A 14,493-nucleotide genomic window follows, 5' to 3' on the forward strand; every position below is an offset into this window, starting at 1 on the left:
CAACGTAGCATAATTGCCAGCTTTAGCACAGCTTTCCTACTATGTTGCCGCCGGAGAGACCCGGCGACACTTAGTCTCACCCTACCACTAGGCGGTAGCGACCATTTGACGAAGCAAGGAACTCGCCGCCTACCTAGAGCAGACAAGGCACTTAGAGTGCACACACAGACACAAAGCCCGACTAGCCCTACACAATAATTGTAGGGACTTATTGCTCGCAAATAGCGCAAACAAACTAAATAGTATAAATAAAAAACAACAGTAAATGAAATAAAACCTAATGGACCTAGGGTGAAGCCCCAGGCCCAAGGACAGCCAGGCCAAGAACAGGCCCACAAGACCAAGGCCCGAAGTGCCCAAGCCCTGACCCCAGCCCAAGATAGCCCTTGCACAGGGAGGCCGGCCACCACCATCAGACCACCATGCCCGCCACTCCGTTGCCTATCTCGGACCCCGACATCATCGCCGACAAGGAACTGGCAGAGATCCTTCCTCACCACCACACTCACCACCAACATCCCACACCTCGTGAGCACCCTTCCAGAAAGGAGATCGACACCACTCCCTCCGTCGCCGTCCCCAATCGCACCGCCGCCCGCCCGAGGAAAAATCCTAGCCAACGCCGCCGTCGAGCCACCTAGGACAAGGTTCGGAATCACACAGCAACCAACCACCAGTGGATCTGCAACAAGATCCGAATGGATCCAATCACACATCCAGAACCCGGATCGGATTCGCATCACAGCCACAAATCCGGCCACCACCGTCAGCTGCCAAGCCCCGATCTGTGCAGAAACCACCTGTAACTGAAAGTTAGGACAATGGGAGTCTCTCAAGCCCCCTCTCCAATCACCGGAAACACCAAACTCCCGTCCGGCCGCACTCGACGCACGCCGGCGAGGCCAAAAGCCAACGCCAACGACGACAGGCAGCCGGACAGGCACAGTCAACCTCGGCTTTTTTCTCTATTTCTCTTTTCTAAATGTAATCCGATTGTAGTTATCGATTCGATACTTTTAAGGACTCTAAAAGTTGATTTTTTTCTTTCGTTCACTTTTTTATAAAACTTCCGTTACGAAAGTTATAGAAAACATTAAACCGAGTTCTTAGGCATGTAGCATGCTATAATCGGTTCTGTAAAAAAGCTATGGTCTAAAAACCAGAGTTACTATTTTCGAACCTTAGGATAAATAGAAAAGTTTCCACCTTGGGTAATTTCCAATTCAGTTTTACCCAAAGCCTAACTGAGGTTCTCTCTCTGTGCGACCCGTCACTTGACCAGACCCGAACCCGGAGATCAGACTGGTTCTCCGCCTTCCGGCCACCTCCGGACGACGTACCAGCCGTTTTTGACGCACCTTCTCTCGCCAGTGAGGTTTCCGGTCGTCCCTTGCTCCAATCATCAACCAGTGGAGCGAATCAAAGCAAAAAAGAGCTCGGAAGGCCGCGCGCTCAACCCGACCAAAGATTCCTTTTCAGACCACCTCAAGCCGCCTTTGCCTCGCTGATCGTCTTAGTACTCGCCATTTAACTCGAATCGGCCGAAGATGGGAGAATCGAAGCCGATAAGTTTCGAGCTTCCGGTGATTTCGACACCTTTTTCGGCGGCTCCAGCGATCATTTGACGTGCATGAGGTGATAACCTTGGTCTCCTCTTCACACTCTACGTATTGATATACATGGTTTTTTATTTTAGTCGACTTTTGAAGATTTGGTGTTTTGGGGGTTCTCGATCTCCGTATGTGCCTCGGTCTGTTATGCTGTTTTTGGATTTCTTAGGTCGTTTCGGGCTCAACTATATGTGTCGGAGTGATATTTGATGGTTGTTGTGCTTAAAATGCAAAATTGGTGAATTCGTGGAGAGAGTGAGCGAAGGGAGAGGTCCCCAAATTGCTGTGTTCCTTATCGTGAAAGTGCAGCAGCAGGTCAGAGACCATTCTTTGATTTTGCAAGTATAAGTGGAGCTGGAAATTATGTTGAAATGGCTTTGGAGTTCTAAAGTGAATCATGGTTGTTGTTGTTGGGTTTGAATCTCCCGGGTTGTATGTTTAAATTACAGAACTTTGGAGACCGGGTTGGAGACCAGAGAATTTGACAGTCATTGTTATAGTTATTAAGGAGTAGTCGCTGCTACTGCGGTGGATACCAAGCCTAGCGGGAATGCTTGAATGTTCAATTACTCATGTTTTGAAGGTCTGAAAACTAAAGGTTGATGCTTGTGACCGAGTTCCAATTCGATGGCAAAATGAGATGTATATGAGAAAGGTAAACAATATTTTGAACTTAAATTGCTGTGCATTTGGTTTTGTCGTGAATTGGACAATTTGATTTAGCTTAGTCTTCTACGAAGTTTTTCTGGACTTCAAGACAAAAATAGTTTATGATTTCTTTCTTTTTGGGATTAGCTTGTGAGTGTAGTATGGTCATGGAACCTTGACATATAATTTATATGTAATTGTGGAATTATTTAAATATTGGTATGGAAGCATCTAATTGTGAATTTGGTTTATTGTTAAACGTTGGGTCGTTGGGATTTTAGTACAAGAGCTGATGTTGATAAGGAACGAAAGAAAATTATTATTAGGTGTTGTTAGTAGTTTTGGGTACACCCATCATGAAATGGAATTAAGCCGATACTTGAAATATTTTGGTATGTCCATGATTGGTTGGAAATATATTTGTGGTCGATAAAACTATGTCATATGAAATTGTTGGTTCTTGAAGCATGTTATAATTCGTAATTAGTCGTACGTCGGATATTGTCAAACCCTAGTCAAACTAGGGAAATTGGTCGGGCGATTAGATCGATGAAATTTTCGTCTCTGTTTCCTTAAGGAAAGTTATTAATGTTGATTATGTTGGAAACTATGACTCCATGCCAGTTATTCGAGGAACGAAAGGTTCATAAGTCTTGGACGACGAATCGAGCCATTGCTCGACGAGCAAATCCTTAAGCGTGACTGCTCAAGTTGTATACTGTGAGTGGACTTATTATTTCAAATATATATGCATGCAATTATTCTTTCAAAAAGAATGCTTTCAATTATTCTTCGGTATTTGGATTTGGAATTGAGAATGATTTGTGGGTATTGCCTTGATTCGATTGTTCCATTAAAATTTTTGGATTTGAATCATATGTATGATATATGATTTTGCTCGGATGCTTTGAACTTGATTTCTGTGCGGATATATAATTTTAGTTGAAATCTCACACTTAAACTTCAATTATGCATGATTTGAGTAGTTGTGTTATTTGAAAATATTATGGCATGTGGGACATGTTAGATTTTTCCTTGATTTGTCATGAAATATTTCAAGTATGATTGGGAATCGTACTCGTGTATTTTCCTTGTGATTATGATTTTCTGCGAGATTCTTGGGGAAATGTTTTATACTAGTTTTCGGACACCATACTTGGTTATGATTACGATATCATGCTAGCATGCTTGCCTTGTATTGTTCCACCTTTGTGGTGATGTGATTTCTACATTCGTGGTACAATCAGGAATGCCCCTTTCCGCCTTTGTGGTGATGTGGTAGCCACCTTGGTGGTGGCAGAATGAAAACCCGATATCCACTCCGCCTTAGTGGTTTATACTGGTTTTCGGATTGTTTTCTCACCTTACTTGGTGTGGCTCCTTGTATGGTGTTCTTTTTTCCCCCGTTTTGCTTTACTTTTCTATTTGACCAGCGGGTTGGTCCGACTTACGTACCTTAGAGTTCTTTGTTTTTGAAAGGTTTTGCTAAATGTTGTATGCATTGGTTTTAAAGAAAGAATAAGCGGAAAAGTATTAAGTTTCCGATTTCGTTTATTTGGAATTTTTTTTTTTTTGTCCACTCACACCAACGTTTTCAAAAATACTTTTTCCTTGGGCCCTTCATTGTCAAATGCTTAGTTTGCATATTAGACTAGCTGAGGTCGGACGTACATGGAGTCAAGGTATAGTCGTTCCGCAGCTACAAAATGTTTACGTCGAAATCTAGATTATCCAAACTTGTATCTTTACATGAATAAATTGTTAGTTTGCTCTAATTACCAATTAACTGTGTAAATGTAATTGATGAGTTTTAGATTACTTACTCATTTCCAGATGAGGTTAGAAAGATGTTATTTGACTTAAGGTTTTGGGTAGTCCATCTTTAAGAGTGATTTTGTCAAGTTTTGTTAGAGTTTCTCCTATAGTGAACCCCGTAGGGCCACCTTAGATTTCATGGTGAAATTTGAGGCGGATCTTGTCATTACACCCACTAACTCATGTTTGTAACTCACATATTAACTCTCTTATTAAACACAGTACTAATAAAAAACATGTTTATTTTCTAATATTTAGTGGGGATGAAGGTTGATGAGATGGACTAGCCATAAGTAAATACACTAAACAAGATGGGCCCCTCATTGAAATGAATGCTCAACAATTACGGCTCACCACTAAACTCAACTATGCATTGTCCTTGCTAGGGTTTGTGAAGGTTGCGGCTACCTCTTGGAATAGGGTTTAGGCTCACCACTAGTTTAAACAGGCCATGAAAAGTTTTGAAAATTCATTAGTTTGTAGAGAAATTCTACTATGCATTAATGTACAAAAACAGTAAGTAGACTTAGTGCGATATGAAAATTAGATGAATTTGATACGATTAGTTCCAAATTAGTCTACCAAGACAGAGAGCTAGTCTACCTCTAAGAGCATCTTTAGCAGACTTTCTATCTTGGTTCTTTAGCTATTTTAGAGAGTATGTTTAGCTTTTTATCAATTTTAGCAGCTGCACCAAACTCCTAAGTGGCTTTTCATTTTAACTTTTACCTATTGCACTTCTAAATATGGAGAGTCAGATGTGGCTCTCTATTATTTTTGTTAATTTTAAAACATTCTTTATAAGTCATTCTATATAATTTATAAATATATTTAAACTATTTTCTCCTCATTCAATAAAATAAAATAAAAAATTTCTCATTACCTATGTACGAAGTCATGGGTTCGAGTCACCATAGGGCAGGAGTGAAACCCTTTGATCCTCTTTTAAAATAAGAAAAAAAATAAATAATAAAAATTTAAATCGAGCTAAAATAGAGAGAACTGATACACACGTATTTCTAAAGTGACTAGCTAAAATGACTTATTTCGACCACATATTAATTCTAAAACTCTCTGACCTAGCTCTGCTAAGGTTTGGGGCGGCAGCGTCTTCTTTGAGATCGTCCTTCCCTATATCTACTCCACTTCAATGGAGTCATTCACGGGCTTTGGTCCGTCTCTTGCTATTCTTCCTGCCTTTTGCAAAACATCTGCTTACGGAGAATCTGGGACAGAGGCTCTGAGTTCTGGCCTTGAAGGAGTGCAAAGCCAATCATGGTCTTCGGAGGTCGTCCGCGATGGTGTTCTGGCTGATGGTGACAACGGCTGGGTATTCTCTTCGAGCTTGATTGTTGGGGGAATATGGGATCATGGTGATTTTGGTCTTGTTTATGCAGGTTGGTTCATACTCTCTCTTCGAATTCTCCACGTCGATGGTGGGCTAGTGATCAAGGATCGAGCCGGCGGTGGTGGTGGGCTGGCAATCAGGGATCTAGTCGGCAGCTTTGTAGAAGGATCCGGATCTGGCATCCTGGTGGTTTTGGCAAACGGGTTCAAATCTGGGATCCGGGTGGAGATTGGGCTTGGTCTATGGCCCACTATCTTTGGTGGGTTGTATATCAGCTGCTAGATTGGTTTGGGACTCTTGTGCGTTACTCGTATTGGATTCGAGACCCATGTCTATGGTATCTGTTTGTGAAATATCACTTGCCAACATGGCCATGTTCTGACACCCTTGGCCGGCTTCGATCTTTAGGTGGGAGAGTGCCTTCATTCCGGTGCCAAGTTGATTTTTGTCAATTTGTGCGTTGGAGTTCAATGGATAGTCAAACCACTGACTACTGAATTCACTACACGGCTGCAATCCGTAGTGTAAAATTAGCGCTGCGTCTTGACTTTGCTGCTCTTGCGTTATTAAGTTTTTATATTTCATATGTAATTTTCTTTTCGTACTGTTTTGTTCCCTTCTTGATGTCTTTCGGTATCGTTTCGTTCTAATTTTTCAATTTCAATAAATGGTTGACCTCCTTCACTTCAAAAAAAAAAAACTAAAATGACTTTTTAGCTATTTTTTGGCTAAAATTTAATTAAAAAATGGATAGGATTACTAAAGATGCTCTAATAGTCAATTTGCTATCCTAGATTTTATTATAGTGCCAATTTGCTATCTTAGATTTTATTTTTGTCAATTTATTACCTTAGATTTTTACAATTAGCCAATTTGCTATTCTAAAAGTTTTAGTTTAGCCAATTTGCTCCCCTATGTTTTCAAATTAGCCAATTTACTACCTTTCCGTCAAATTGACTTGTTATAATTCGTCAATTCTTTGTCCAAACATTGATTAATTTTGAAAATGTAGGGAAGCAATTGACTAATTTTGAAAATTTTGGGAATCATATTAGTTAATTCAGAAAGCTTAGAGTAACAAATTTGACGGAAGGATGACAAATTGGCTGAAATAAAATCTAGATTAACAAATTAGCTTAAATAGAACTCAGGGTAGCAAATTAAGGTTAGGATGAAACGTATCATAGCAAATAGGCAATTATGCCAATTTCTTTTGGGTGACTCTGTTGAACTTCTAGAGGTAAATTATTTTTATAATTCTGCTTCAATCGATATATTGTGTTGTCTTTTAATCAAAAAATAAAATGTAGTTAACCCTTTCTCACAGCATACATACATAATGTAACTTTTTTTCTTATCAGAAATTACGTACTTACAAATATGCATGAATATATACTAAAACTTCCGTGCACACACTAAAAATGATGATAGTATATAGTACAATATATACTAATACTTTAAATATTAATTGGAAAACATACACCACTCTAATTATATCTTGCAGTTAATTGTCTTATTCGTTGAATCAATGAACAACATTTTTCATAAATGAGCGTGGTTTGCACATGACCTCCAATGGTTGAAGTTTATGCATGATGGCTCCCTTTCCTAATTCAGTCATATCAACCTTCTTATCACTGACCCTCCCCCACTCAAAGCATTGAATTAATGAAGCCAAAGTCAATCCCACCTCACGTTGGGCCAAGCCTGCTCCAGGACATGCCCTTCTTCCCATTCCAAACGGCATAAGTTTACGTGCCTCATCGTTTTTGCCGATTTCAAACCTTTCAGGTTTGAAGCTTTCAGGTTCATCCCACAACTTCGGGTCTCTATGTATGGCCCACGCATTGACCAATACCGTTGTGTTACGTGGTATATTGAATCCGCTAACAACACAATCATCAGATGCAAAATGTGGTACTAGCATCGGTGCTGCCGGGTACAACCGAAGAGTCTCAGAAATGATACTTTGTAGGTATTGAAGATTGGAGAGGTCTGATTCGTCTACTAAGCGTTCTTGACCAATTTGAGCATCCAATTCGGCTCTAGCCTTCTTTAACACATTTGGATGGTTTAGCAAATTGGACATGGCCCATTCTAATGTTACTGCAGATGTGTCTGTGCCCGCCAATAATAAAACCTGAAAATTAACTTCAGTTAATTAACTAATAAATATTCAAAAAATAATACTTGAATTAGATATAATGATACATCGTTTCCAAACTTTTATTTGATTATCTTTCTTATTAAGTAAATATAAACCGGTTTATCACCATAATCTTAGACGTAAATAGAACAGAAAAAAGAGAGGGGCTAAGTATGAGATAAACAAATTTGCACCAACCTGTATTAGTCCTTTGATAATGTCATCGGTGTAGTACTGAGGCTGTGACTCCTGCTGGGAAAGCAAATGGTCGATCATGGTAATTTTACTCTCCGAAGCACTTTTGTTCCTGTGTTCATCAATCAGATGTTGAAAGAACGCATCTGCTCTTTTGGCCAACTTCTTCACCTTCTCTTCAAAAACACTACCGCCAAACCAATTGCGAAAGGGCATGAATTCTCCGGGATTGGTTCCACCACCTAACGAGAGAGTCTCGTTCATGATCTCGATGAACTCCTTCCCCTTTTCTTTGTTCAAAACATGGTCCCCGGCGAACCTCTTCCCTGCTACCATTGTCATTATGTTGTTGAAGGTCAGCTCATAGAACATAGACCTCAGCTCCACTTTCACAAAACCACCTTCTTCCCCTGCGTTTTGAGAGAGCTTGCGCAGCAAATGCTTGACTTCGTCTTTTCGGACATCAGAGAACGAGTTGAGCCGACCAGTGGACAAGACCTCGACGGTGCCGATACGGCGAACGTTGCGCCAGTGGTCGCCGTAGGGTGAGGAGGACATGGTGGTGTTGTTGTACGCAAAGTGCTTGCCCAAGAGTGAAGGAGGACGGTTCGCCAACACGATGTCGTTTTTGGTGAAACATTCTTGCACGGCCGAGGTGGAGGAGATAATGACCACGCGGCGGGAGCCGAACCAGAGGGAGAAGATCGGGCCGTGTTTCTGAGCGAGGCGGTGGAAGGTGCGGTAGGCCGGGGGTTTGAGAAGGTGGAGGTGGCCGAGAATAGGAAGAGGAAAGGAAGGGCTTGGAGGGAGGTTGGGGTAACGACACCGTCCAAACAGCTTTAGAGTGATGAGGAGGCACACGATGATTGAGAGAGATGTGTACAAGAAGATATCTTCCATGGTTAGTATGGTTTGATGTGGTGTTTATCTGACTACCATACAAATATTTATAAGGGCCATAATGGCCAATACTATCGACTAATAGTACTGCCCGGGCAAATTTGATTTGGATACTCAAGTTCAATTGACATGTGGTCAGAAATGCGCGCATGACCGCATGTGATTGTCAATCAGACTTTTAACCATGGGAGCGGCTGGAATGTATCCGAGACGGAAGTTAGTTGTTCTGTTTGTTTTGAGTTTCAACGCTTCAGTACGTAGATTTCTTCCTTCGTTTATCTTGCTATGTTATTTCTCAAAATCTTACTTCTTCCTCTCGATCCCATGACCCTTTTAGGATCCACTTCTCATGAAAATTATTGATTCCTTCGGTTGCAGATAGAAAAAATTTAGATTTTATTTCTAGGAAATTTGGTATTAATTGCGTTATTGGGGAGGGGGGAGAGAGTGTGAAAGAGATGGGATGAGATGAGATGTTTGCAGAATTCAATTCGCCAACGTACGCAACAAAATGTTGACCTTTCAACTTGTAGAAGGTGATTCTAGAATTCCACACAGTAGTCTGGGACTTGATGCTTGTCAAAGTGCTTGGTCTTCTTACGGATAAAACAATTTTAGCCATACAAGATCAAGGAACAAAAGAACTTTATAATTCAGACAAAAAAAAAAACAAAAGAAAAAAAAAACTTGACAATAATATATGCCTGCTAGTGCCTACTCCTACTGCCAACCCAATCTCCTCCTCTTCACTCTCCCACGGTTTTTGAACTCTCCACATAGTAGCATACATTTCTCATTTCGTTCTTTGTTTCTCCATTGATCGGCCAACTAATTGTTTTTCTATATCTTCCACTCATTCATTCATGTCATCCCCTTTAAAATTGGGATAGATCATCTGAAACTAATTAAGAGAATGAGATCTCATTATACAATTAACGACATGTATACACTTGATGAAGTTTTCTGTTCTCTCTTAGGATTTTAATGGTGACTTATATACACACAATAGAATGTGATCTCCATTGTGTGAGGATAGTGTGAACTCAAATATAATATCAAGAATAACTGAAACCTATAATAAATCAGAAACATGTAATTAAAACATCACTGCATAATCAACAGAATATATGATTTTATTGTGGGATTAAAGACACCATATCAATCCTGAGTCTGTAGAAAACAAGAACACAAGAACATAAGTACAAAATCTTACTCGATGCACTCTCATTGTCCATGATAGCCTTCTCATTTCACCCTCATATTCTCTTAGCATATGGGACTAAAACAAGAACCATATGTGCATCAGAAGGGACCAATCTGACATATGTATAGCAGACTTGCAAATCAGTTTCATCTATAAAGAAACTGCTGCAAATCCTCAACTACTTGTCAAACCTTAATTAACTACTCTTTGGGCTATAAATTGATTTAAATTCAAATAACATATAAGCTTGTCTTCAAATGAAATATATCATAAGCTTATATTATAGTCTAAACTTGATTAATAACATATGTCAAAGTGTATATGCATAACACAAGTTTTAATCAATGTCTTCTTCCATAAGGTTAATTTGCTTACAATCTCCCACTAAACTTGACATTGATTTGAAATGTAACTTATATATCTTTATTAATTAAGCCAATTCTTAGGTAGAATGGTTAAATTTTTGAAGTACCTGATTTATTAAAACTCCAAAAATATATAAATACTGTCCAAATGATATGATGGTAATCTTGACAATAAAAGGAAAACAAAAATTACGGAAAGAGGATTCTGCTGCGGCAGAGGAGAAGAAAAACAAAAAAATTCCCGAGAATTCGGCGGAGAGAGAGAGAGGAAAAAAAAAAAAAAAAAACAAGGCGCAATCGCACACGATCTCCAGACCAGAGAAGAACTGCCGGGCCACGATCTCAACACAGACGGATGCTCAAGACGACATGGGAGAAAATCGGTGTACAAATGGATGCATCAGGACTCATCCTTCTTCCAATTTACAGTTCATACGAAAATAGAAAACAGAGAAAGAAAGAAGAGCAGAGCATAATCAAACCCAAAAGGAAGAGAAAGAGAAAGAAACAAAGCGGAGAAAATTATTATCAACTCGGCTAACAGTGTTGCAGATTCACTTGAAGTCAGACTTGATATTGTTATTGAGCAATTTTCAAAGTTCAAATTCCATGTATTTGGTTTTCGTTTTCGATTGAAGTTTCATATGTTAATTGTTGCATTGGGTTATTTTCAAGTTTTCACTTATTTAAGCAAACAGAGAAAGCCAGATAACCAACTTGGAATGAAGAAATGAGGAAAAGTGGAAATCAAAACCTGTTCTCTTTGAAGATTTTGCAATTCTGGGTGAGTCTAGGTGCCTTATATTTCTTATCAGTCGCGTATTAACTGATTTCTCCCACAACTCTTTCTTCACTTGCATTGAATAATGCTTTTAGTCCTCTTAATGTTGTTATTGTATCAATTGTTGCCCTTTTGCTTTTCCATATTTAAATGTGTTTCGGGTTTTTGTTTGGTTTTCAAATCCTCATTGTTGTTAGACATATTCAATTCCTTCTCACTTCGTTAGTCTTTTCCAAATTTTGTTTACCAAGTCAATTGTTTTTAATGGGATTGATTTTAAGGAGTGCATAATTATTTACCAGAGGGGTGAAAGATGGGGCTTAGTTTAGAGATACATGCAATTGAGGTTGTTGGGTATCAGAAAGTAGGGAACTTTGTTTCTGGGGAATAGCATAAGTGCTTTGCTGAGTTAGGTACAGAAGAATTGGATTCTTTGGTTTCTGGTTATTGGGTTATTAACAAGTAGCAAATTGGTTTTGATTTTGATTGAGATTCTATTGATCTGGACAGGTCGTTAAAGAGCCTTTATGCTTTTCTTTCTTTGGCAGGCAATGGGTTGGGTTGGTTTTATTTTAAGAATGACAATTAGTATCACAATAGTGGTGTAACTTTGAATAATATCAAGTTATGAACAAATATAAAATGGAACATAAGCAGAGCAAATGAACTGTAAAGACATTCTGGTTTAGTTTTTTACTTTATACTGTTTAGTATTTTGGTTTAGTATGCAACTGATTTGCTATGAATGGAGAAAATGATGGATTAATTTCATGATTTTGTTCATCAGCGTTTGTAGGGGTCCATTCAGATGTAGTTGTCATGACCGAAACAGAAAGAGGAAGACTTTGAGAAATACAAAGGTAAGGCATGTTTCTGCAGATTGCCAATTAAAGTTTGAGTCCTTGAATTGAAGGTTTAGTAATTTTCATTTTCAGGTCTGGAAGATTTGGAATTTATATAAGGGGTTCAAACCAAGTGAATCTTCTCTGACCTGTATCTTTGGTTTGTTCGATAAGTTGCCGGAATTGATGCAGAGACAATGAGTTTGGGTACAAGTACAATGGCTAGCAGTGACTAAGTGAGTTTCTCATCTTTGATATTTCTCTTCTTCATGATTGATATAACTTTTAGTTATCTTTTGAACATCTTGGTTTGTTTCATCAAAATTGGTTGGGTTTGTTATGAAAGGTACTTTGTTTTGTCTCAAGCCCGTAACTATTGAATACTCATATCAAAATTTGTTGGTGTGTGTTGCAGATTGTGTGTTGCAACTTGCAAGGTATACTAATCAATTTTCAAGTAACCTAATAGTTGCTTGGGGAAGAGGGAGAGGGAGAGATTTGGCTGGATATATGCTGTAGAGGTTTTTGTATTTCTAGCTTTTGATTGTTAGTTCTGTTACCATAACTGATAAATTTATCCTGGGATGAGTTTATCCAAACCATGAGTAGTATCCAAAACTTTGCAAGTTATAGTTACTATCAGTCATGTTTATGATTTAAATATCTTTTCAGAGATTATGGATAGTCAGCGTTGGATTGCAGGGATACTTTGTAAGCTTTCTTTTCTTACAAGCTTGCTGATATTGTTTAGTTTTTAAGAAATTAAGTCAACCATATAGTTATCTTTGTAATCAGTAAATAATAGAGAGCTAGGGAGGCCAAATGAGATTTTTTTTTTTTTTTTTCAGTAAATTGGTTTCAAATCTTCTGTTTCCTTTTTTTTTTTATTATTATTATTTTTCCCTTCCCTTTGGATGCAGGACTGGCTGTCCGTTGATATCATAATCTTGGTGGAAGCTTGAAGCCTTGAAGTGACTTCAAGAAACATGTATTCACATAAATGGCAAGCTATAGCATGCATGTTGCTACAATTAATCCATAGCAGGAAGGCTGATGGGGAATTCTAATGACATGAAATCTAAAAGCACAGGACCGCTTTTTTGGTAGTGCATGAAATCTAAAAAGCAGAGGACCACTTTTTTGTGGCCGCATTTTTTTTTAATTTTTTTTGTTTACAAGTTTGAGAGTTGAATACATTTGTTTCAAGTTTTAAATATTTACAATTTGTAGAATTTGGAAAATAAAGATGACGAGGAAGGGAGAAGTATGTTTAAACAGACGCCATAATACTTTTTTTGACCAACTCTTCTATGTGAATGTTCCTAACTAGGAAAAAGATTTAGAAATTCACACATCAAAGGTTATTATACAATGTCAATTTAAAGAAAAACAATATAAAAAGATATTGCATAAATGCATGCAGCCATTTCGAACGTGCAATAAGGCCAAAAAAAAAAAAATAGATACAGTAAAAAGAAAAAAGAAAAATAACAAACCGCACGCGCGAAGGCTAGTTTTGATGAAGATAATTGGGGGTGACAGGGTGTCTATCTGGCTCCTTAATTATAGTATGGACAAATTTCATTTTAACTCCCTGATATTTACACGCTAAGTTATTTGTGCCTCTGCATTTTTAATTTAATCACAGGTGCCCATATGCTTACTAATTTCAATCAATTTTGTCTAACCCCTTGTTTTTTTTTTTTTTTTATCCACTATTGTGTGATGTATTTTGAAATTTTAGTCACATGTAATATAATTCTTCATGCTACATTAGTAAATCATCATCATACACATTTTCAATTTACAAATTACTTGACTAAAAACAAAAACACAATGATCAGACATGATTGATTAAATTAGTCTGCTCTTATACCGTAGAGCGCTTGCATGGACAAGTTCTTTTTGAATACTATGCGGACAAGGTGGATAAAAGCATGCCATTGTCGATTAGACTAATAGACTTTATCCATAACAGTCGTGGTGATAACTCCACTGGTCTGCTTATGTCAGTGAGTGCGTATTGCGATAAACAAGGACCAGACTTGACGACAGCATATGCCTAGTTCAATCAGTTGCAAAGCGTAGTGGCATATGTCATAAAAAAAAAAAAAAAAGCGGTGGCATACATATGCCTGTAGCATCACATGTAGGAATGAATACCCATCTTCTTTCCTTCATTCTTTTCCTGTTTTTCCTAGTTCTTGTTATGTCCTGTGTCTTGTTATGAATTGATTAGTGTTGTAACAAGATTTGTTGTTTGCTGATTTTCTTGTTTTCATTGAATGAGTCCGTGGGGTTAAACTGAGGGTTGTGTAATTAACACACCTCACATGCATGATGCATGTCAATCGACATATAATTTATTTGTTTTTATTATATAAGTTGTACCTGATAATAGCTCCAATGCACGACATTTTCAAATACACTTAATGGATAAGGTATAAAATAAAAACAAATTGAGGGTACCAGTGTGATATTAAGTTATGGACTAAATATTTGTTACTCCTGTACTTTGTTCTGAAAAATAGTTTAGTCTTTCACCTTTTAAATTAAATAATTTAGTCTTTATTCTTTCTAATTCTCACACAACAGGTCCCAGAGTGACCATTATACCCCTCACTTCCTTTTTTATATTT

General features: G+C 38.1%; 1 protein-coding gene and 1 long non-coding RNA gene across 2 annotated transcripts; one reads left to right on the forward strand and one right to left on the reverse strand.

Moving 5' to 3' along the window:
- Nucleotides 1-1,237: 1,237 nt before the first annotated feature.
- On the forward strand, nt 1,238-13,112 carry LOC121051833. Its single transcript, XR_005807139.1, has 8 exons — nt 1,238-2,265; nt 2,883-2,978; nt 10,930-11,015; nt 11,800-11,872; nt 11,948-12,090; nt 12,270-12,291; nt 12,527-12,565; nt 12,775-13,112. It is a non-coding gene; the product is annotated as an uncharacterized LOC121051833 (long non-coding RNA).
- Nucleotides 6,767-8,694, reverse strand: LOC112187695 (cytochrome P450 81Q32). The gene is made up of 2 exons (XM_024326583.2): nt 7,766-8,694; nt 6,767-7,561 (listed from the first exon to the last, which is right to left on the reverse strand). Exons 1-2 carry the CDS (start codon nt 8,660-8,662, stop codon nt 6,947-6,949), a joined length of 1,512 nt encoding a protein of 503 aa, XP_024182351.1. The 5' UTR covers nt 8,663-8,694; the 3' UTR covers nt 6,767-6,946.
- Nucleotides 13,113-14,493: the final 1,381 nt, after the last annotated feature.

Source organism: Rosa chinensis, chromosome 2 (genome assembly GCF_002994745.2).
Source record: "Rosa chinensis cultivar Old Blush chromosome 2, RchiOBHm-V2, whole genome shotgun sequence".
NCBI lineage: Eukaryota > Viridiplantae > Streptophyta > Magnoliopsida > Rosales > Rosaceae > Rosa > Rosa chinensis.